This window comes from Phodopus roborovskii, unplaced genomic scaffold, assembly GCF_943737965.1.
Source record: "Phodopus roborovskii unplaced genomic scaffold, PHOROB, whole genome shotgun sequence".
In the NCBI taxonomy this organism is placed as follows: Eukaryota; Metazoa; Chordata; class Mammalia; order Rodentia; family Cricetidae; genus Phodopus; species Phodopus roborovskii.
This window is the reverse complement of record NW_026125902.1, coordinates 164857-188868: the sequence shown is the minus strand read 5'-3', so window position 1 is coordinate 188868 and position 24012 is coordinate 164857. Positions and strand designations below refer to the sequence as shown.

General features: G+C 41.5%; 1 protein-coding gene across 2 annotated transcripts in view; it reads left to right on the top strand.

Annotated features, from left to right (window-relative positions):
• Positions 1-14840, top strand: part of LOC127217937 (doublesex- and mab-3-related transcription factor C1) — a 40143-nt gene extending 25303 nt beyond the window's left edge. The window contains exons 1-7 of one of the 2 annotated variants that reach the window (XM_051178930.1): positions 4316-4379; positions 10403-10560; positions 10976-11034; positions 11334-11473; positions 12773-12833; positions 13014-13161; positions 14139-14840. In XM_051178930.1, coding sequence (XP_051034887.1) covers positions 4357-4379; positions 10403-10560; positions 10976-11034; positions 11334-11473; positions 12773-12833; positions 13014-13161; positions 14139-14248 — 699 coding nt within the window. In that variant the 5' untranslated portion in view covers positions 4316-4356 and the 3' untranslated portion in view covers positions 14249-14840. Of the gene's footprint in view, positions 1-4315; positions 4380-10402; positions 10561-10975; positions 11035-11333; positions 11474-12772; positions 12834-13013; positions 13162-14119 lie in introns of those variants that run through there. The other variant, XM_051178932.1, reaches the window with a different exon arrangement.
• Positions 14841-24012: the final 9172 nt, after the last annotated feature.

The following is a 24012-nucleotide window of genomic DNA, read 5'->3' as shown; positions in this document are numbered from 1 at the left end:
TGGGTAGGATTGACAAATGTGAAGGGTCTCTTAAAAGTGACAGCCTAAGGGAGGTGCTGGTATAAGTGACAGCCTGAGGACACAAACTTATTTTATTAGAAGACTATAATGTATACTTTGTTGATCCTGCCTTGTAGTATGTATAGTTGTATATGCACTCTATGTGATATGTGAAGTACATAATAAAAAAGCCTGGTTAGCTGTATATACCTAATTTAAATATATCAACAGTCTACTTTTGCTTCCCATGTGATAGAAAGTGTGACATCTGAATATATATGAAACATGTATGGTCAGTGCATATATGTTAAAGACTTCAATGCATACTGGAAATGTGCACGGTGGAAGATCTTAAATGCTTTCACCACAGAAGAATGACGGCGACTCTTGAGGGTGACTATGTGCTATTTAGCTTGAGGATGGTAGTCACTTCACAAAGTTTCACATACTCGTAAACCCTACATGCATACAATTTTCATTTCAAGGTTTTCTTTGAGAAAGCAAGGGGGAGCATATCCACATAGCTGTGAGAACCCAGGCATAAATCTCTATAAGCGCTGAGCCCTAAGAAAAGGCAACACTTGCACTGGGCCATGCCCTGGTTCCCAGACTAGGAGAATAGCAGTGTTATTGGTGAGAGAACAGAGAGTCACTTGTTAGAGTGTGGGGAGGAGCAGAGGAAAGTATCTTTCCCTGTGAAGTTGTGACTCTGTGTTTCTGTAGAGCGGGAGGTAGGAGAGAGATCCATGAAGGCCTAGAATGTAGGTTCTCAACCTTCCTAATGCTGTGCCCTTTTAATACAGTTCCTCATGTTGTGGTCATTCCCACCTGTAAAATTTATTTCGTTGCTATTCCATAACTGTAGTTTTGCTACTGTTATGAACTGTCATGTAAACATCTGTGTGTAGGATATCTGATATGAACCTCATTGGGGTCAAGAACCAACAGTTGGAATCGCTGGCCTAGAAGGACTGTGATTGGTGACTGTAGCAAGACTTGAGATCAGCAGCAGAGGTACATCATTTGGAAAACAAACACAGTGTAGAATATAGCAGTAGCACCTTGTGGGCAATGGCAGAGTACTATGGCTGTGATTCGAGTCAGCTTGGATGGTGTTGGACAGAATGTGTCTGTGTCTCGTAAGAGGAGGTGATATGAAGTTCCTCATGGGTCAGTCCAGCTGCCTGTGTCCCACCTCTGCTTATGAGTTTCTAGTGTGGCTCCCTAGTGGAGTCAAATTTTACCAAATATTTCAATACACATTCACTGTTTAATCACACATGGAGTCACAAACAGACTGACCAACAGAACAGACACACACTCACACAACACACACACACACAAGCACACACACACATACTCACTCATATTCACATGAAAAGGTTTACAAACTAAGAAGACATAACCTCTGGGCAGGCTGACCATTTCCTTGGAGTTGAAAATTCTAATCCTCTTTTGGATGGTGAGGCCAAGCCCTGCACATGAGGTTTGGCTAGGACTGGAGAGGTTATTTCATAGAGCTCACCTTCCCAGCCAGTTTGGACCCGTGTTGGTTACTTTTTATCAACCTGACACAAGTGAGAGTCACCTGGGAAGAGAAGACCTCCTTGTAGGGAATCCTTCCCTGCATGTTTTCTTGAAGAACAATTGATGGCAGATGACTCAGTCCACTGGGGCACAGTGCCATCCCAGGGAAGGTGGCCCTGAGTTATGAGAAAATAGGCTGAGAAAGCCGTGAGAGCTAGGCAGTAAACAGCATTTCTCTATGGTCTCTGCTTCAGATCCTGTCTTGAGCTGTTGCCTCTCTTCAATCAATTATAGGATGCTAAGATGTGGGTTCAAACAGGCCCTTTCTCCCCAGCTTGCTTTGCGTCCATGGTGATAATAGAAAATCAACAGCACAGGATCCAAGTCAGTAGACAGAGAACTGGTGGGGAATGATATTCAGACATCAGCAATGCCACTGAAAGATCACATCCAAGTCATCCATCACACTAGGATTAACTACTAGGTGATTGTTAATCTTGCTGTCGATTTGACTGGATTTGGAATCAATGGGAGACGTGTCTGTGGTGACATCTGAGAGGATGTTCCCAGAAACATTTATCTGAGTAGAGAAGGGCTCCGCAGAGTGTGGGTGTGTCGTTACATGGACTGGATGACTTGGTTCCAGGGTGAATAAACATGAAAATGGAAACACCAATGTCCCCTGCTCAGTGTTTTGCTTTTCCCAGTTGTAGAGGTCCACCTGTCTGGCCATTCCACTGTGAGCCAGTGGAGCCACATTAATCTGTGAGCCAAAATATATACTTCTGTGAGCTCTATTTGAGAACAATGAAAAACATAACCATATAGACCCCAACTATTCTCTCTGAGTGTGGAACCGTGACTAACCTATAGAAATAGAGGGAAAGGGCTTGTGGCTTTTGAAATGCTATCTGCCTGTATGCCACCTGCCCCTATATGAACATTCTCCCTCCCTCAACAAGAAAGGAGCCTCCTCCTGTGAGCATGGAAGGACAGGGGATTCTCAGAGATGGCCGTGCCCAAGCATTTTTTTCACCCCATTAGTTTGAAGCAAAGGAGACTATATAATTTAAAAGGGAAAAGGAACTTGTGTTTTTCTATGTAGTGTTTATGTTCTTCTGTAGCAAAAAATATATTTCATAGTTCAGTAACCTGCTCAGGGACTGCTCTGCCTTGGGGGCAAAAGACGAGTTGTGCGTCATCTTCCCTTTGGGTTTCCCAGGTAAACTATGTTACAGTATCTTTCAGGATCCTCCCCAGGAAGCCAAGAACCCATCATTACCTGCTATGGGGTAAAAGATGAGTTGTGCACCATCCTCCCTTGTGACCTTCTTTGTTAAACAATGTTACAGTATCTTTCAGGATCCCTCCTTCCCCCCACCCCCAGGAAGCCAAGAACCCATTCTCACCTGGAGAGTAACCTGTGTGTCAAGGATGTTCTTGGTCAGTCTTTTTTTGAGGAGCTGGGTGTTGTTTGTGAGCACAACTTCTATAGGCCTTTTACAGGCTACAAACACACTGTGTATGTGTCCTTCTCCCAGTTCTTCATAAACTCTGCTCAAGATTTCTCAGCTACGAAGATGGATTAGACTACAAGGAGGGAGGCATACATGGCTCTCCTCCTGGCTGTATGAAAGTTTGGGGGTCAGAGTTGCCAGCTGTCAGAAAAAAAATAAAATAAAAACTGTTGACTAGACACTGCCTTGCAACAAAGATGCCCCTCAGAACCAGCATCATTACCTCCAGGGGGAACATGATGCCCTTGGAGAATTGTTAAGATACTTGCTCTGCCTTCCTAGATGTCCCAATTCATCACCTAAACATCATCCCCTGTAAAGCAAACAGGCGTTTATTTCGACTTCGTTGAACAAGATTCTCAGGAAAGCAGGGGCCTGGATAGCAGAAGGTCTTGCTCACAGTCATGGCCCATTGTCTCTGACTCCCGTGTGCTCAGCCTTGGCCTGCCCAGCACCCTCTCCTAAGAAAGAAACAGAATGACAAGAGGACCCTCAGAAGCACTGTGGGGATGGAGGGAAGGGCTGGGTGCTCTCTGATGGAGAGCCAGGGGGCCAGCCTGGCTTGGTGTGAGTGGTAAGAGCCCTTACCTGAAGAACTTGGACATACGTGCCAGGGCTCTCTGGAACTGGCCCTTCCAGGTCCTTCTTGGAGGAGCAGCTGCCCTGGTGCCTCTTGAGCCATTGGATGAGTTGTTCATGGCGTGAGCAAAGACAGCATCTCCCTGGAAGTATAGTGGGTTTCTCGGGGTCTGAAAGAGGGGTGAGGCGTCATTTTGCAGTCTCCTCATGGCTGCTGTCCATTACCCCATTCGGCTACTGTGATGGGCATCTGCACTGCTGGTTGAGGTGCCGAGGATGGAGAAGTGGGCAGACCATCCCTGACCAAACCTCAGCCCCCTAGAGGATGTTCCAGACCACATGAAAGTGAGATTCACCTGCCCAGGAGGTGTGAAGAAGGGAAGGAAGACCACAGTTCCTCTAAACTGTGTGATGCCACCAGTGATACCCCTCTGCAGGTGTTCTCTGTAGAGATCTGCTGAGCTGCACACTATGGTTGGTGCAGAGCTTGAGGCCTGTCACCTCCATAGCCCCCGCCCTGGCCCGCCCCTCCACGGCCTGAGGCCCATTGCTTCTGCCCATGGTTCCTCCCTGTTTCAGTCTAGAACATTGTGCTCAACCAGTGGATACATTTCTGGTGCATGGACTCTTCCTAACTCCCGCCCCTCAGAACTTTATTTGTTTTCCCTTTGCTTTTCATCTCATTCTGGCCAGCTCAGCATCCTGAACACAAGTTCTGCTGGCTGAACTGACAATGCAGAGGTCTTCGGGTACACGGTGAGTTCCCCTCCCGTGGGGTTTGCACAGACAAAGGTGCTTACGAGGCCTGGCTGTGGGTGCCCTGATTATTTAGAATTGTGATGTTTTTTTCATGTCCTTACATAGTGCGTGGTCCAAATGTTCCCTAAAAGCCTAGAACCATGGGAGGCCATGGTGCCCTGAGGCCATAAGGCCTGGACACCAGTTTTTCTCTCTGAGGGCTTTGCTCTTCCTAGGTTTCCTTCATACCTGCTCCCGAGCATCTGCTTCTGGTGAATGATGGAAAGTATTTGGGGGTCCGGTTAGCTTCTACAATGTGCAGGACAGACTTAGGGGTCCAGACATAGGTTTACTCTTAGTATTGTGATTCATTTGGGTTTCATCGTGTCAGCTGCTGGAGCCATGGGTCTTTGTTTGCTTTTTCATTTTTTTTTTTCCTTGAGAGCATCCACTTTTTTCCTGTGCCTTTTCGTAGAGACTTGTAGTTTTATTTGTGGCCTTCCTTTGATTTCACAGGTGTGTGTGTCCTGTCCTTAGGTTACTCCATGTTGTGGTGTTTACCACCAAGTTGTAGGATGATAATGAATTTCGGGAGAGCAGTCCTCCATCTTTGTCCTATTCCAAATGTCGTCAGCCATTTTGTGTCTTATGCATTGCTATAGAACTTTTTGAACAATAACTTTTCCTTTTATTGATTATTACAGCAAGAGGCATAATATACTTTCTTTTATTTTAATTTCCTTTTGGGAGATTTTAATAGTTTTCTCTAAACAAATCTTTCAGTGATTATGCCAATATTTTTAACAGACACTTTAATGTTAGTGGAAATGTCATCTTAAAAAATTCTCTTTACATATATTTAATTCTAGTTTATTGTCATAGAGTGGCTTTTTTCCTATTAACTTATCATCTAGCTTTGCTAAAATTATTTCTGATAACCAGTCAATGGCTTTTCTTGGAATGTGGACTGTTTACCATGTAAAATATTATTTAATATTATTCTTTGAAATTTTCACACATTTCATCTTACCATATTCTTTCCCATTGCCAACTCCTCTCAGAATCCCCCTTCCTCAAGGTTCTCACGCCTTCATTTTCAGTTTATATACCTTTATTTACATTTATTGCCTGACTGAACAAGCCAAAGGTAATGGTATAATGCTGTGGGCATATTGTGAAAATCTGAACATACAGCCACGTTTCTAAAATGACAGGAACTTTTTGTGTTTTCCTTATTGCATGCTTTCTATCACAATGCAACCTAGACCATACATCAAAGTACAAAAGTACAAGTGAGAGCATTTAGGGGAAGAAGGGAACGTAAAGGGTGTGAAAAGGGGGCACTAGAGAAAATAAAGACAAGTGTCATTTATTTTGTGCATGTGTGGAATCAACCTTCAACTCTAAATGTGTACAGTGTGTAAGAAAGTACAAGGGGATCCTTTTTGTGTGGAGAAAGAGGACACACTGGACAGGAAAAGCAGAGTAATGAAGGTAAATGTGAGCAAAGTATATTGATTTGTGAAAATATTATAATACTCATTAGAAAATTATTTAACTTTTCATCATTAAGCATTTCCAACAAACTTTGTTTTTTGCAGCCATACGTTATTGGATTGAGATTATTTTCTTATGTTTCTAAATTGCCATACATTCTTATTCAATGGAGTTTTTATGTTATCAAATTCCCTTTCTGGCTCATGTCTTAGTAACTTCTTCTATCTAGCTAGTACAGTAAATTTCATTCATTGTTTCTTCCTTTCCTCTTTCTTTCTTTCTTTCTTTCTTTCTTTTCTTTCTTTATTTCTTTCTTTTTGAGACAGGGTCTCACTCTGTAGCAGATGGTGTTCTGTAATTCACAGTGCATCACACTCTGGCCTACAACCTATGGTGATCCTCTTGCTACAGCTGCCTGTGTGCTAATATTATAGTAATGCACCACCAGGCTAGCTTTATTTGTGATAGTTGAATGTCAGTGATTATGAGCACTTGTTGCTATAGCAGAGAATCTGGGTTCAATTTAAAGAACCCACATAGTGGCTCATAACTGCCTACAACTTCAGTTTCAGGGAATCTGATGCCCTCCTCTGACCTTGCAGGTACCAGGTACATGTTGCACATACATGAATGAAGGTAGAGTATATAAATAAATAGATCTAAGAAACATTAATGGTAAAATTGTCTTGCATTCTTACAGTAAGCTGTGCTTGCTAATGAATATTTTTCACACAGATTCAAAATGCTAAAATTTCATGAGGGAGGTTTGAATCTATGCTCATGAGAAATACTAGACTGTAGTACTTCTTGTACTGTTTTCTACTTTTAATAATTTTATTAGTTCTTTGAGAATTTCATGCAATGCATTTTGATCTTATTTACCACCAACTCCTCCACAACTTCTAATCTTTAATTTTGTCATATTTACAGTTAATACGCATGTATGTGGGGCTTTATAAATGTGTCTTCTGGTGCCCAAGAAGGCCAGAAGAGGATGTTGGATCCCCTGTAGCTGTAGATATGGGTTATGAACAACTTCCTGTTGTGAATGCTGGGGTTTGAACTTGGATCCACTGCAAAACCAGTACACCCTCTTATCTGTTGAGCCATTACCCTAGTACTACCTTTTTAAATTCAATAACCCATTGGCTCCAATTGGTACTGTCCCCTTTTGCTTCTGGCTATAGGGACGTCTACTTGAACACAGTTAACCAATAGTCACACCCTTAAAAGAAATCCTGACTCTCCCTGTCCTAGGAGCCATCAACTGTCTGTAACTCCTCAGTTACAAGTGGTGGCTCATGAACCTCTCCCTACGACATAGTATAATGTTGTCTTACTGTTTTGCAGGTCTTGTATAGGCAGCCACAGATGCTGTGTTTTCATGAGTGCAGCAGTCCAGCCATGTCTTCATGACATTATTTCATCCTTGTCCTCCACCACCACTGATTCTTACAATGTTACTTCTCCCTCTTCCAGGATCGCTTTGGGGGTGTGTATGACATCGATGTCCCATATATGGCTTAGCACTCTATAATCACTTGTTCTCCCTTGGCTGGTTATGGTGTTTCTTAGTTAACTACTGTTCACTGCACAAAGACAGACACTTCTCTGATGAGATCTGGGGGCTGCACTAATATACAAATTTAGAAAGCATGTGTTACTGTGTCAATTTAGTAAAATAATAATAGTAGATTTACCTCTGGGACCTTTGAGCTCCCCAACCATGGGTTCTTGGCAAGATGTGCAGGTAATCCAACAGGAAAGCAGTATATCCCCATACCACTTTTTCACTATTGTACTCAGGGACACCTCTTGCCATGGTGGTTGTTATTGCAGTTCACAAGATTTGCAGCTGGGTAAGAATATTGATGACATTTCCCTTTCAGCAACCTGCACTATTAGAGTTAGCTATCAGAGAGGAAGCTTACAGCAAAACTTCTCATCTTACTACAGGTGTTCTGGGATTTCCATTGCGGGGCACCTCAACATGCCTTTATGTGGGCCCAGAGAATCAAACTCGGGTTGTTATAATTAGGGACATTTCCTAGCAGACATCATGTCCTGCAATGGACTGAAAAAATAAAAATAAAAACAAACAAACAAAAGAACCTAAGGCAGCATAGAGCTATCAGAGAAATTGAGGGCTTTATCTGTGGAACAGAAAAGAAAGCTCAGAGAAAGACTCACACCAGAGGGAGCACTGTGTTCCCAGACATCAGCAGTGTTCTCTGAGGATTTAGGACGGTGTCTCAGTGAGAAAACTTGTTCCATGCATACTCTGCTGGGTGTGGTGATGCATTCCTGAAATCACAGCTTTTGGGAAGCAGAAGCAGGAAAATCACTTCCAGTTCAGGACAACCTGGTCTACATAGTGAGGCTTCGTCCTAAACAAACAAACAAACAAAACCAAATTGCATGCTGAAGTTTGAAAAGATACAGTGGCAGGTGGATGTGCTAAAAGTGCATGCACATAACATTTTATGTCCAAAGGAGGCAATTCTGGGAAACCTGCCAAGGGATCACAGTTCACCTTCACTAGCTTACATAAGTGAGCACAAATGAACAGTACAAGACAGGAGGGCAATCCTAAGCCTTGCAGTGTTAAGGATGCAAGTGAGTCTCAAAGTGTATTGTTAGTGGGTAGTTCCAGCTGTTTGTGACTAGCCTGGTAAAGCAGTGGGTGGGAGAAGGAACCAGATTGTCCCTGATGATTTAACTGATTGATTCTGACCTGCAAGAATCTGGGGTAGCCACAGGCTGACTTCAGGATTATGACCTTCATATTCTGTGCCTATTCTTCCTTCCCTCTGTCCTTTCTAGGTAGCTAATTCTTTCTTCCTTTCTTCTACTTAAGTGGTAGGGAAGAAAATCCCAGTGACTTTGGAGATCCTTTGGGTCTCTGCCACTCAGGATCTCCTTTTGGGAGATCACTGATCCCTGGACCCCCCAAGGCAGAGCTCAAGCTGCTGCTTTGACTCTGAGTTGGGGAAACACAGAATTAGTGAACTTCTGGAGGAATCAGTCTCCATTGCTCACTTGGGGAGAGAGCAAGATGGAGGTGTTGGAACAGGAGTTGCTGTGCCCAGTGTAATTCTTGAAGTATAGAGAACAGTCTGAAGGATTGGTGGGACGATGTGTTGGAAAATCTGAATGAAAATCAAGAGGGTGTGCTGGTCAGGAAGAGAAAAATTAGTCAGCTAACAGGGTGTCTATTATTTCTACCAAGGCCCACTATTTCATAGGGTTTCCACAAAAAAAATCTGGAACTGAACAAAGGTTTGTAGGGACAACAATAATTGAATGGTGTCTAGAGATTTGGGAGAAAAAAGACAGTGTCTCACGGTTACACCAGTTCATAGTTCTGGCAATAGTGTACACAAGACTCTAATTTCTCCTTATCTTCCTACAGCCTTGTCACAATTTTTAGGGGAATCAGCTACCCTAGTAGCTTTGATTTTCATTTCCCCACTTATTATTGCTTTGGAAAATCATTTCACTTTGCCATTTGTGTGCTTTAAAGAAATGTCTGTTTCTGTCCTTGGCTTACATTTCAGTAGAATTTTGTACTGTTGAATTGTTCATTTTCTTGTTTTGAGATACTGTCTCCCTAGTTAACCCAGGGTGGTGTCAAACTTCTGATACTCCTCCCTCAGCCTCTTGAGTATTGGGATCAAATATTTTGGTTATCACCTCTGATTCAGAAAAATAATAAGATTTTTAAGTGGGAAGCAAGAAGGTAGTATAAAGGGAGGGTAAAGATGATAATCATGATTAAGGGTAAGTGTTAGAACAATTCTAATGGAAAGTTAAGGGAAATATGGAATTCATGAAACTGCTGACTGATAGCATGGGACATAAAATCCAATGCTGGAAGTGAATGAATGAAGGCCGTGAGGAAGGCAATTAATGATGGAACAGAATTGAGTGTAGTGATTGTAGATGTAGGACTATCTATCTGTACCAGAAAATGGATTGTGGAGAGTGAAGGTAAGCAGAAAAACTCATTATCAAGTTAGACTTCTATGGGATTGTGAAGAGTTTCATACTTGTGGGACTTCTGGGATGGAGACCATATAAGAAGGGCTAGGTAAAGTTGAGAAAAACATTGGGAAATAAGAGAGTGAAAATTTATTCCAGCAGTGAGCATAATAGAGAGAAAAGTCCCAATCACTGAAGATATTGCTTTCTAGGGACAGAATAACCTGGAGATGGAGGATCCAGGTGCTTTTCTGTCCTCCACTTCTGACCCTAAATCCATGGAACACAAACCCACACCTGCTGTACCCTGCTGTTCTTCTGACCCACGTGTAACAGTGGCCATGAGACTGTCACTCCCTGGGGGGAAAGGATTTGACTCCAGAAGACCTATAGGCCAACCATTGCATCACCATCCAATTCAGGGATTAAAAGGGTCATTTTTGCCTCTTCTATGCCCACAAATGTCACAGTTGCACTGTGTTCTTGTGAGTATCATGTCTGTCAAGGTAAGTGTCAGGCCTTTTACACATTGCTAACCTTGGTCCTTCAATCTTTCACTTTAGGGGAAAACATGGTCCCTTGCTTGCTGTGAAGTCCTCAAAGAAGGAGCAGGGGCCAAGGCTAAAGAGGCACCTGGATCGGGGACGGATAAAGAATATGGCTGTTGCCCCTAAATTCTACAAGCATGGCAAGAAGTTGACTGTTGAAGCAGAAAACCGCAGTGAGTATCTTTGGCTGGTAAGAGAAGCTGAATTCAGATGGAGGGAACATTAGTAATTCTGTCAGTATCCCTGTCTTGAAATTGTAGTGTGACTGTTGGTTACACTCATCAAACCAATGTTAGGAATCAAATGCTTTGGAGAAATGTCCAATTCAGTTGCTTATATTTTATGTAGGTAGACTTTTGTTGTTGAGTGGTAAGTTATTATTTTGAGATACCGTGTTGTTAGTTATCCCAAAGTGTTCTCATACCTCTGATCCTCTGATCAGTCTCCCTAGTGGCCATTCACTAAAGAAAGGAAGCTATCTCAGAGCTGGGAAAGAGCCATAATGTGACAAATCCTCCAAGTGGGGCTGGAATATTTGGAATGATAGTGACAGTGAGACTTATTTAAGCTATGACTGGTGTTTTCCAGATGGGAAGGAAAGCAGTGTGCACAAGAGTGAGGCCAGGCCCCACAAAGTACCACAGAAGGTAAGGAGATGGTTGCTTATGGGAGGCGTTTCCAGAAGCTACTTACCAGGCCCTGTGTACTGTGTCCTAATGACATGTGTTCCATCCCCAAATCTTCCATGACTTACCATGTGACATTGGGATTAACTACATATTCCTGGATTTTAGTATGAACTGAAAATTAAAGGTAAGCCTCGATGATCTTTAAGGTCTTCACATTCTTACATTCTGGGTTGCTGTGCACATCCTACAACATGTTCATCTCTCCTCTTTTCATGGTTGGCCTGGTGCCCAAATTCCTACTATTGTCTCTACTCCAGCAGGGAAATTCTCAAGGAACTCTGATGCATAGCCAGGTGAGAGAATGTTCAATTCTGCCCTGTACTCCAGTGGCCTTGGAGCAGAAACCAGAGATTTCTTTTTCACGTGACCCTCTTGGTCCTTCTGCCAGGCCCAAAAGGTGAGTTGAATAAGGACCTAAAAACAGTCACATCTCATATTATTCCATGTTCAACACTGTGGTTGGTGCCATGGGAGGTAGACAAATAAAAAAGGAGAAAGAGAAGAAGGAAGAAGAAATATGGTAGCAGGAGACAAAGAGGAGGGAGAGAACAAGAAGGAAAAGAAGGCAGCACCTCAGAAGGAGGAGTTGAAGAGAGGATCTTGAGGCTTGAGAATTCCTAATCTTGAGTATTTGGATAAGTGACTTCATCTTTCCAAGGATATGTTTTCCAGTAGCCACTTTGGGAAAACAGTCTACATTTATAACATTGACAAGAGAGCTAGAAGAAAGCATACCACATAGTAAGCCTTCAATATGACTGGGCTGTTACTTTTATATTACCATAAATGAATGTGAGAGAAGGTTCTGTTGGAATTTGGGGTCATGATGGGCAGGGTCATAGAGGCCTAGAGGAATGCTAAAGGCAGCAGAAAGAACTTCCTAGAGAAGGGCCTGACTCGTCCTTCATTGTGGGGTTTTTCTTCCTTTCTTGACTAGTTTCGGGGAGGGGAAGGGAGACAGAGTCACAATGAGCTTCCCAGGAAGCAGACTCTAAAGCCCAGCATTGAGGTGCAGATCTGGTTTAATGTGTATGTTCACTGTTATATACACATACATGACCCAATCAGCTAAGGTCATATTGAGTTACTGCCCAATGAGTCCGAAAAACACACAACTCGCATTATGTGAGAGTATATGGGGATGGGGAAGTATGTCCAGGCAGTTTGTCTGTAGACAAAGGGCATGAAGCAGACAACTCCCTGTGCTTAGATGCCAAATTGTAGGGTTTCCAGTTAGCTAGGAGTTCATTATAAGCCATATAATGTTCCAGAAACTTAAGTCTGCTCAAACAGCCACAGGAGGTGTTGGCACTTCTCATGCTCCCTGTCATTTAATGACACCATCTGAACAGAAATTGACCCCTCACTTCATAAGAAGTGGGGACTGAGCAAAATGGAAGCAAGAGCCAGTCCCTGAAAAAGGAGGGACTCACATCTTTCCACCTGCTTTGCAGATTATAGCATATCACTTTGGATTCATCATCTTCATTGTAGCCCCGGGAAGAAAGATCTGGTATAAATTAGTGTTTCAAGAAAAATACAGAAGTTTAAAAAGGAAACAGGCTAACCAGGTGCATTTTCGGGACATTCATATTTTCCCACCCTGGTTTTGCAAACACCTGGTCCTCCAAGTGTTCTGGAAGTAGATTGCCACCAGAGGGTTTAATCCCCTGGCCTCTCCTCTCCTTGTTTCCAGATTCTCAAGTGTGATCCTGCAACCCAGTGCTACCCCTGACCCTCTTCTACTGCAGCCACAGGTCCTGTCAAAGTAGTGGGATCCAGGTCCCTGGGAGGGAATGAGCTTAGTGGATGGGAAGAGCAAAAAGCCTTGGGATTGGGGGTGGTGCTAGAGGAAACTGCACTTAAAAGGGCACCTGTGTTGGTGGGAGGAGGCATGGTTTCCCAGCTGCAATTATCTAATGCCATTTCTTTTGCAGGTCCCAAATGCCACCAAGCAGGATTCTGTTACTGCTGCCTTAGAGTGGCAGAGGAAGCTGGAGGCTGCCGAGGCCCTGTTGGCCCTGAAAAACTCTTGTCAGCCTCCTCCTGATTGTGCCTCTCTTCAGCAGCATGGCAGCATGCCAGGTAACTAGCTGTCTTCTTCAAGGTAAAACATGGCATGGAGGGAGCTGGGAAGTTGGAGGGTTTATGGTAAACTGGTTGTGCCTGGAAACCTGCATTTTGGACCATCTTGGATCACTTCTGTTCCTCAGTCTGATGTGAGAGATGTTACTCAGGAACTTCTCAGTGAATCTTCAGTTCTCAAGTGCCTTAGCTCAGCAGCGAACGCTGAAGTTAAAACAAAACCACAACCACCACAGCAACATCAAAAGACCCCTGTAGACAGAGGCCACACTAACATGGCCAGGTCTTACTGAAGCTTATCAAGTGGAAGGAATAGAATAATAACTTGAAGCCCAGAGCAATGGCTCCAGTCCACTGTAGACTGGGGAGGACTACTGGGAGGTCATGCACAGGGGATAAGAGTCTGGAATGGAATGAGATCATACTGATATCTTCAGTGCTTTCCATGTAGATATGAAGCCTGGATGTTTTCCAATCTGAATATTTCCAGTCACTATCACTGCTCCATCCAGTCATGAACTCAGAGGAGAACTACATAGTTAGGGAGGCTGGAAGGGAAGGTTGATCCCGGATGAGAAAACAACAAAAACCTTGATGAAGTGTATATTAGTAGGAAGCCACTTTGGGTGGTGGATGTACTGGAACAAAAGGTAATGAATGAAGATGGAGACTTTGTTTCCCACAGAGGTCTGGCAGAGTGGGTGGTGCAGGCTGGGCCAGCAAGCCTGGGAGAGGAGTATGAGGAAATGGAGTACTTCACCAACACAGTGAGGATCATATCTGGAGATCCCAGGTTTGATGAAAAGAATTAGTAGTTGTATTTGAAAAGCAGTAGAGCCAAGACCAGAGATAAGGGAGTATGTCTTGTTTCTGATTTCAGCAACAATCCTTAGATTGGGTGGGACACCAAAGTTTAAAGGTTTCACTGGATGGTGACATGTATATAATCTGGCTCTAGTTTTTGCTTTTCTTTTCAGGTCCTGCTGGAGATCAAGAACTGCAGCCTCCCAGTCCCTACCTGCCACCACAGCCTGCCAGCTCCGTCTCTCTTACTGGACATCTGGAGTGCATGTCCTTCTTGACTTAAGAGCCCAGAGTGGGAGACCTAACTAGATCACTGCCTGTTTGGTATCCTGTTTTATGTCTAAAATGACTAACATTTAAAAATTTTTTTTTTTTTATTTTTGAAGTAAGATCTCATGTAGCCAGCCTGGCCTTGGACTCAGTATATAGTTGACGATGATTTTGAGCTCCTGATTCTTCTGCCTCCACCTCCCAAGTGCTGGGATTACAGGCATGTAGCACCATGCCTGTCTTTTTTTAATTATTATTATTTTAAGTGTTCAGGAGTTTTATAAGCTTTCAGACCCCTTTTTATGACGTGGGGGCGTTTACTTGACTGAAGTTTGATGTTGCACCTTTATCCATTATTCCTTTGGAATAATTACTGTTTATGCTTCTTAGAAAAACAGTATTGTGTGATCTGATGTGATCAATCTATGGGATTCTGAGTGGGTTTGTATGCCAGTGTTTTCATTTGTCCTGTGATTGTATATACACTGGCACACTCCTGTATGTAATCAGTCATCCATGTGGAATCATGAAGATTTTTCACTCTGTGTCTAGGCATATGTGTGTGTGAACAAACAATAAACATGTGCTGTAGGCACTAAAAAATATGAGTTGTTTTTTAAAACGGTATAAGACAAATATCAAGGATTGTTTACCTTCACCAAGCCCCAAGTTAATGAATCATTTATTTATTTAAATTAATGATTGAGTGAAAAGTTCAAACCTAGATGCAGAAGACATAAGTCAGAAGGCCTTCTCAAAAGTACCCCTTATTTGCTACTCAGAATAACATATCAATCAATTGATAGGAACATTTCTAAAGCCTGAATATTCTAAGTCTTTGATCAATGTTCCAAACACATGAACTGCAGGCCTCACCAGACAGACAGCTAGCTAGCTTCATCTGAATTTTTAATTGTATTTTTACTTCCTTCCTTTCTTCACTGCCTCATTTAAAAAATCAGAGTCTCACTATGCAATGCAGGTTGGCCTTGAATCCATTGTGTACCCCAGGCTGCCTTGAATTCACTGTGTACCTCAGTTTAGCTTCCAAAGATCTTGTGGTGATCTTCCTGCCTCAGCCTCTCAAGTGCTAAGATTATAAGTATGCTCCACTGTGTCTGGCTTCCTGCTTCTATTTTTAAATGATACCTGTTTGATGATGATGATATCCAACTACTACAATTCTTTTGTCTTCTGAGGCCATGAAAAGTCAGGATTCTTATATTCTCTATCTGATGGCAGAGAAACAAACACTTAAAATCAATGAGGATTTGGAGAATTAAGCTGGGTTGAAGTGCATTTCATATCCTCATTCTTCCCATGATTCCAAACTTCATTGTCTTGCAGAGGCATGAATATGTCCCCATGTTCCTGCAGTAGTATTTGGTCAAGGCCTCACCTTGGTTCCACATTTGAGTTCAGTAAAGGGGGAAACATATTTTGGTAGAAGGATGTGGCACAAGAAGAAGGAAGACAATAGAAATAACACAATAGACATTTGAGGAAGGAAAGAGACTGATTTCTTTGGGCCCTTTCACTTTTGTGGGCCCCATCACCTTTATGTCAGGGGTTTTCAGACCTAGCACCCCCCCTCCCAGTGCTTTATAATTGAAGCATCTCTGTCTGGCATATTTTAGTTCTCTTTGGATATCTGTGTCAATGTTCAGTGTTAAGCTTTTTGGTATGTCTCCCTTTGTCACGTACTGTCACAGTTCACAGTTTTAAAACATCACCTATGCTATAGTTTGATTCTCATATGTTATATGACATCATTGGTCAGGTCTGAACATATCCATCACTTCAGAGCTTCTCTACAGTGGATTAATTTGAACAAGAAGTGTTAAGGTAAAAGAATCTATGCTGTTATACAGGCCAAGCACAGGCTTTCTAGGGGAAGGGGCATTTAAAGGGACTTCTCTGTGTTGTCTCATTTACTGAATTCACAGTATCAAAATGTTAATGAACTGCCAAGTTGGAGATATTTTTCCAGAGTAGTACTTTAAGTTACCATTTGAACATTAGTAATAGTGAGATATTGAAAAGTAGAGATTGATGAATTTTAACTACACATTATATTTCTTTATTTACAGTATAATGGATATGGAGAGTTTATAAAATTTGTTCTTTTAGTAATTGCTTGTATTTAGGAATGACTCTCAAGTGCTTAACAATTTATCAGTTAACTGTTATGGTCCAGGAAGAGCCAGTCCCAGAAGTTCAGTGCTTTACATCTTTTTTTCCAAGAAGACTATTCAAAGTAGATCCAATTAACATTGTATTGCCATAAAGGTGAAGAACATATTGAAACCTTTGGGGAAGTAGTATTTTAATAATAAAAGGATTTTTGAAAATGTTGAGCAGAGTGTATCATTAAATAATTTATGTTGAAATGCACATTAGTGTATTGTCTAATGCACATTAGACAAATGTTGCTATGTTATTAGTTAAAATAGAAATAAATATCTTTATTTTAGACTTGTTTAGAACTACATGAAGGTTGAAGGCTAAGGAGCTCAGTAACTCACCAAACCTCCATAATATCTTTGTGAGACACAAATATCTTTTTGTATCACAGTGATATTGATATATTTTGTAGTTTCAGTAAATCTAACAATCTTGCCTGTCCTCCAATTTCACATGGTTTCTAAATAGACAAAGATTTAAAAGTGTTTGCGTATGAAAGTGAGGAGCATAAAACAGACTGAAGTATGTAGTAGCAAAATATATGGTTTAACACTACATTGCACACAACAGTGCACAGTTCATAGGAACACAAATGGCATCACAGACATGAGATACCTGAGTAGAGAATGAAAATGTGAATAAAATGAGATCAATGAGTAACCAGAGGGAGGACCCTTAAAGAGATGCAGGGACACTGCAGCAAATCAGGGATTGGCTTCAATTCCCAAGTCATAGGATCTAATAAAACAGGCAACAGAAAAGTTTTGAATTGGAGTTCTTCATCCAGAATTGATAGATCATGTAATTCAGGTCTTTCCCACTGAAACAATCCACATGTGAAGACACTGACATTTCTTGAATTGCCAGGCAGTTGGTGAGCACCCCCAAGGTCAAGATTGTGCAGAGGCAAAGTCAGATGTCAGTCTCACATTAGGTATTTGATGTTCTCCAAGGTGAAAACAGAAAGCAGAGTGTCTGGTAAGGTTTCTTGCACTCTTTCAAGGCCATCAAAACAAACAGTCCCAACCCTGCTGAGCATGATGGTGTATGGTCCTCTGTACAGCTGGGAGCAGGGAAGGACTCGGCCCAATCAACTGGAGCAGCACTGGGAATTCCAGTGGTTCTTAAAAACTAACTCTCCGACAAGACATTAAGGTGATTGTGGGGAGGGCTACTGTCCTAAACCTGCAAAAAGTGGCAGCTCTTCTGGGAGGATCGAAAAAGTTAGGAAAAACTTGAATAGCATTTACAAGTGAATTCTGCTTTCTTTTGCTACTCCTCATGCAAGAACTTGTGCAGTTGACACTGAAATTCTCACTGCAAATTAAAAATGCAATTTGTAAAAATTTTAACTTGCCCATGTCTGAAACAATCTTGAAACCATAAAGATGTGTTCAGAAAAACTAGACTTAATGGCAGCTGTATTTTTCATTACCCAAAAGATACAGTTTTAGGCCAAAATTATAAAAAGTTCATGATGTATAGATGATGGACATAGCTCGAAATACCTGATAAATTAGTGAAAAGAAAGCCCATCAGGTCTTCAATTCTGTTCTGTAGTTCATTTTATGTCACTGAAATTTCATGCTCATGTCTAGGTCAATTACCTAACTACAGGAAGGTAGAGATGGTAATCCAGAATTTCCTCAGCTTCCTTTTCCTCTCCATTACTGCCATCTCCAGGATCTTTGTGATTGTACAGTCATGGTCTGTAATCCTGATGTATAACCTGTCTTGATGGTCTTCTTCAATGTCTTGAACCTGTTTGTAAGCATCTTCCACTGCATCAGAGGGCTGGAATCCCATGGTTGATACTCATAGGGTCAGCACACAGTAAGTGTGAGCCTTTGTCTTTGGTGGGTTTAATATTGATTGGCCTGTTATCTTGTTATTTTCTTCACTCACTATTCCAGTAATTCTGAAGATTATTGTGTGGAGTATCTCTATGATGCAGAGCACATCCGAGATGCTTAATATCCAACTCATATGAATGTCTTAAAATGAAATTCTACAAGTGCCTGAAACACCTGCTGTTTCCAAATTCTGTTCTTTCAGTGATGTAAGAGTTAATAGTCTTTCTAGCTCCACGCCAAGAAGGTGTTGCGTTGGTTTGCAGTGTGTGTGTGTGTGTGTGTGTGTGTGTGTATGTGAGAGAGAGAGAGAGAGAGAGAGAGAGAGAGAGATGATACAGGATCAGAGACAGAGAGAGACTACACTAGCCTTTTATTTGTTGTATGCATCTGTGTGGGTGTTCTTGTTTGTGCATGTTGCATGACTGTGTGGGCATGTGTGTATGTAGTCCAGAGAGCAACAGTGAGTGTTTTCTTCTATCATTCTCTACCTTAAAAAATTATTTAGCTTTGTGGTGGTAGCACGCACTTTTAGTCCCAGAACTGGGAGGTAGAGGTAAGCAGATCTCTGTGAGTTCAAGGCCAGTCTGGTCTACATAATGAATTCCAGAATGAATTCCAGGACTGTTACACAGAGAAACCCCATTTAAAAAAATATTTTATGTGTATGAATTGTGCCTACATGTATGTATACATCACATGTGTGCCTGGTGCCCATGGAAGTTAGAAGATGGGGTAGGACCTCTGGAAGTGGAGTTTTGGATGGTTGTGAGCTACTGTGCTAGGAACATAACCCGGGTCCTCTGCAAGAGCAGATTTAACTGTTGAGCCATCTTTCCAGATCCTCTACTTTTTTTTGAGACAGATTCTCGCTAAACCTGGAGTTTGCCATCTAGGCCAAGTTAATTGATCAGTAAACCCCCAGTATTCATCTGTCTCCACCCTAGGGTTACAGACGTATGCCATGATTTTTGGATTCTACATCTGTACTGGGAATCTGAACTCAGGTCTTCGTGCTTGTGCAGCAACCTCTCACCCTCTAAGCCATCTTCACAGCTCTAGGTTAGGGAATTTGGTGTGCAAATATGTCATTCCTACTCTTTAAAACATCTAATTTTCAACATTGGCAATTAATATAATGAGCCAATGAACTGAACAGACAGTTCTCAACAGAAACATGGGGCCAATAAGTATCTTAAAAGTGTTCAACATCTAAAGCCATCAGAGTACAAATTAACACTACTTTGAATTTCTATTTCATCTCAGTGAGAATGGTTATAACAAAAAAGGACAGCAACAAATTCTGTTGAGGTTTTGGGTAAAGGGGAATCCTTACTATCAGTGGAAGTATAAAACTGGTACATTCACTATGGGAATCAGTGTGGAGGTTTCTTGAAGAGCTAAAGATAGAAGTTCGCATACTCCAAGTGTGTCACTTCTGAGTGCGTACCCACTTTTATCACTGAAACATTTCATATCTATGCTCCTCATTGCTGTTATATTCTAAAGTAGTGATGAAATGGAATCAGTATAGATGGCCACCAACAGATGAGTGGATAATGAAAATATGGTACACATACACAATTGGATTTTATTCAGACACAAAGAAAAATAAATTTATAAGAAAATGGATAAAATTGGAAAATATTAAATTAGGTGAGGAAATCCATCTCAGAAATACAATATCTCATGTTAATCTCATGTGGATCCTGACTTCTAACTTTTATAGATGTATATTTGGATTAAATGTAGGTAGACATCAGGAAACTATAAAGGGGCCCACAAGAGAGGGAAAAGAAGCATCAAGGAAGTGGATAAAAAAGGTAATGGATGAAACTGGGGCTAGAAATATACAAGTGGGGAGAGGGGCAAGGAGATAGGGAAGAGAAACAGGTTTGTGGAGAGAGTAAAAAAGAACGAAATACATATGGGAAGGCAACAATGAAAACTATTCCCTTATATTCAGATTATAAAAAATATAATAGCAATAATGATTTTGGGGTTGAACGATCTTATTGTTCCTTAAATTTCTTACTGCTGTGATGTGATTTTTTTTTTAAAGAAAGGATCTCATCAAATCATGATATGGCCTAAAATTGTGATCATCCTGACTGAACCTTCAGAACAGCTTGGATTACAGGCATGCGTTACTATGCCAGGTTTGTTGTGATCTTTTCTTTTCAGATTCATTTTTATTTTCATATATATGACTATTTGCCTATCTATCTCTGTGTGTGTTTGTATGTATGTGTGTGTGTGTGTGCACATGCGCGTTCATCCATGTGTGCACCACATGAATGCCTGGTGCCCTCAAATGCCAGAAGAGGGGGTCAGAACCCTTGAAATTGGAGTCACGGATTGTTGGGAACTACCATGTTGGTGCTAGAAACTAACCTGCATCCTTTCCAAGAGCAGTAAATGTTCTTAATCTCTGACCAACCTATCCAGTGCCTGCTGTGATTCTCTTCTGTGTTGCCTATGGGATGTCATACCTCTTCCTGTACCACTGACCATGGTACAAAGAGTTTGGCTAGCCAAGAGGAATGAAGGAGCCTGTGCACTTCTTCGTTTGCAGACTTGCTACTCGTATTTGAGAGCATGAAAGCTGAGACTGGCTGTGGTAGCTGGAGCTTCTTGCACTTTGGTAAGGTAAGCAAATAGTGTTGGTAGAGATGCTCAGGGATCTCTGGGGTCTACTCTATGCCTCTAGTACTGTTCTATAAGTAATTTTCAAAATAGGCTTTCTCACCTGCACTTGAAAGTCATGGTGAAGAGCACACAGTGAATCAAACTGACTCATTTATGGTAGGTAGAAAGGGAGTGGGCAAAAAGGGTATACTTGCCAAGGACACCCTTTAATAGCCCTCTTCCTTCAACTAGCCCTTAACCCATTTTACTACTTTCCAATAAACCATTGAAGCATTGCCTTAGTTTCTTTTTGTTGTGATATAATAACCTGACCAGAGAAATTCAAGGGAGAAAATTATGTATATCAGCCCAGCGCTCAAGATACAGTCCGCCACAGCAGGGAAGTCAAAGTAGCGGGAGCTTGAGAGAGTTGGCCACATCACATCCATAATTCAGGGAGCATAAAGAGATGGCTTTTGCTTATTTACATTGTTATGGGCTATTCACCATAGAAGACTGCTGGAACACACATTTAAGCCAGTAGATACTCTTTATTAGCTGGCCAGCTACTATATTGTGTGGGTGGGTGGGATCCCAGTGTAGCACAGAACCTTTTTTTTTTTCACTACTTCATGTATCATAAATTATCCTTACCTGTAGATATGATGAGAAATAAAGCAAAATTCTTGAGAATTTCTTGTTTGGTTTTTGAGACAGGGTTTCTCTGTATTGCTTTGGAGCCTGTCCTAGAATTAACTCTGTAGACTAGGCTGGCCTCAAACTCACAGCGATCTATCTGCTTCTGCCTACCCAGTGCTGGAATTAAAGGCATGTGCCACCAACACTCTGCCTTAGGGCAACCTTTTAAGCATAAAAAACATGTTCTGGGTTGACATACTTTAGTTAACAACAACAATTAACCAGAAGCAGAACTACAGAAGCCAAAAAGCAAGGTTAGTACCTTTAGGGACTTTCTTATAATTATGGATGCTGATGGATTAGGCCTTGTTTTAGTTTTGGCAGGTGGTACTATCTACATGCTGAGTTTTACAGCCTGAATGGCATTTCCATCATGGAGTCAGTTGTGTTAACACCTCGTGGCCTACTAAGGTCTGGTGCTATTACAGATTATCTTCACTCATGTTTCCTGTACCTATGAGATTAGTCAGATATAGATGCTTAATCTTCAATCACTTCATAGACATGCAGAACATGGCATTTAAATGTTTTAATATTAGTACTCCATTGACATGAGACACTGTTGCTCCTGACAGCACCTTGCACTTTCCCGAAAATATGTTGGACACTGTTGTTGCTCTTGCTGGAGTTCATTCTCGCCTCAGCTAATGGCCTGTTGGGCAACGAATTGCCCCCACCTTGACCACTGATTTGGACATGCAGTCCTATGTGCTTGCAGGAGACAAATATAGAAGACTGCTGGACCTTGCCAAGTCAGGGTAAGACAGCCATTCTACCTCCCTGCTGTTGTTGAGGTCTGTCAAGTTCTCTTGGCCTTAGCCAAAACTGGGTGTACCAACGTTGCTGTGAGACCTAGGGTGACTGTCCAGGTGGCATGCTGTTTCTGTCCTTGCTGCACCTTTTGGAAGTTGTCCATCCGCACTTCCTGTCTACTTTAGTATTGTTATTTTCCTTCTCAGGTCTTGAGGTTGAAGATTAAACTATCACAACTATTATTCTCTCTTCCTAGTTAGATATATTAGGTACTAGACTTATGTTTTCCAGCTTAGGACAACTCTATTGTAAACTCCGTTATGCCTTCACCCCTAGGACTAGATATGTAGGTCATTTTGTTCTCGATTTTCCTTTTCTTAGAGCACACTTGTTATTCACTGTTTTGTATATAGTTTTGTATTAAGCCTAAATATTTTCTTTAGACTAAAAGGGGAATTGTAGTGAGATAGTCCTTCTGTGGCACTGACCACGCCCGTTGGGGGGTGGAGCCATGGGCGGAAGTGACCTGTGGAAGGACTATCTCACTACATGTTGCCCTGTAACACCTTTTTTCCATTTATACAGTTCAGGGTGCTGAACAGGGAAAGGTACTGCCCACAACTGACAAAACTTCCTATCTCTATTAACATAATCAAGATAATCCTTCAAAGGCATGACCAGATGCCATTTCTAAGGTAATTCTAGATTGTGTCAAGTTGATAACAATGACGATCACAGGTATGAATCACCATCATCATAATAATAAACACAATAATCAAAATAATAACCATAATACTGGCAAGCATAATAATCTAATTCATGGCGTCACAGACCTTACAAGTCATTCACCTTTTAAAGGCTCTAGCTCTGAATCCAGCTGCCCTAAGGGCCAAGCCTTCATTCAATACATGAGATTTTGGCAGATATTTAAAAGGTCCAAACTGTAACATTTCTCTATTACTCCTTTGAATTACTATATTAGTGTTTGTCTCACAGGGGCAATTAATAGTTTAAATTAAAATAATTTTGTTCAGGTTAATAAAAACTAAATATCAATATTCTACATAAATTAAACTTTATAAATCCTTAGAACAGTGGTTCTCAACTTTCCTAATACCTCGATCCTTTAATACAGTTCCTCACATTGGGGTGATCCCTAATCATAAAATTATTTTCATTGCTACTTCATAACTGTTAATGTTGTTACTATTATGAGTCATAGTGTAAATATCTTTATGCAGGATATCTGATATATAATCCCTGTGAAAGGGTCATTCAACCCCCCAGAAGGGTTGCCAATCACAGATTGATAATTGCTGCCTTAGACCATCTTGGCTATGTTGTTATTAGCATAAAAATTACTTCTTCTTCTTCTTCTTCTTCATACTGCTAAAGCCCACCATGATTCATGACCATTGTCTTAGGCAGTATTTTTCTTTGAACTAGATAATGAAGGAAAAGAATTCCAAACAACTGGACTGGGTATATAGCTCAATTGGTAAAGTGCCTATCAGGCAAGAATGTACACCTGAGTTCAGATACCCAGAACCAACACAAAATCTGGGCTGGCACCTGTAACCTCAGTGCTGGTGGTAGGGAAGATCAGAGACAGGCAGAGCACTAAAATTCATTGTTTAGTTAACCTAGCCAGATGGGTGGTGTC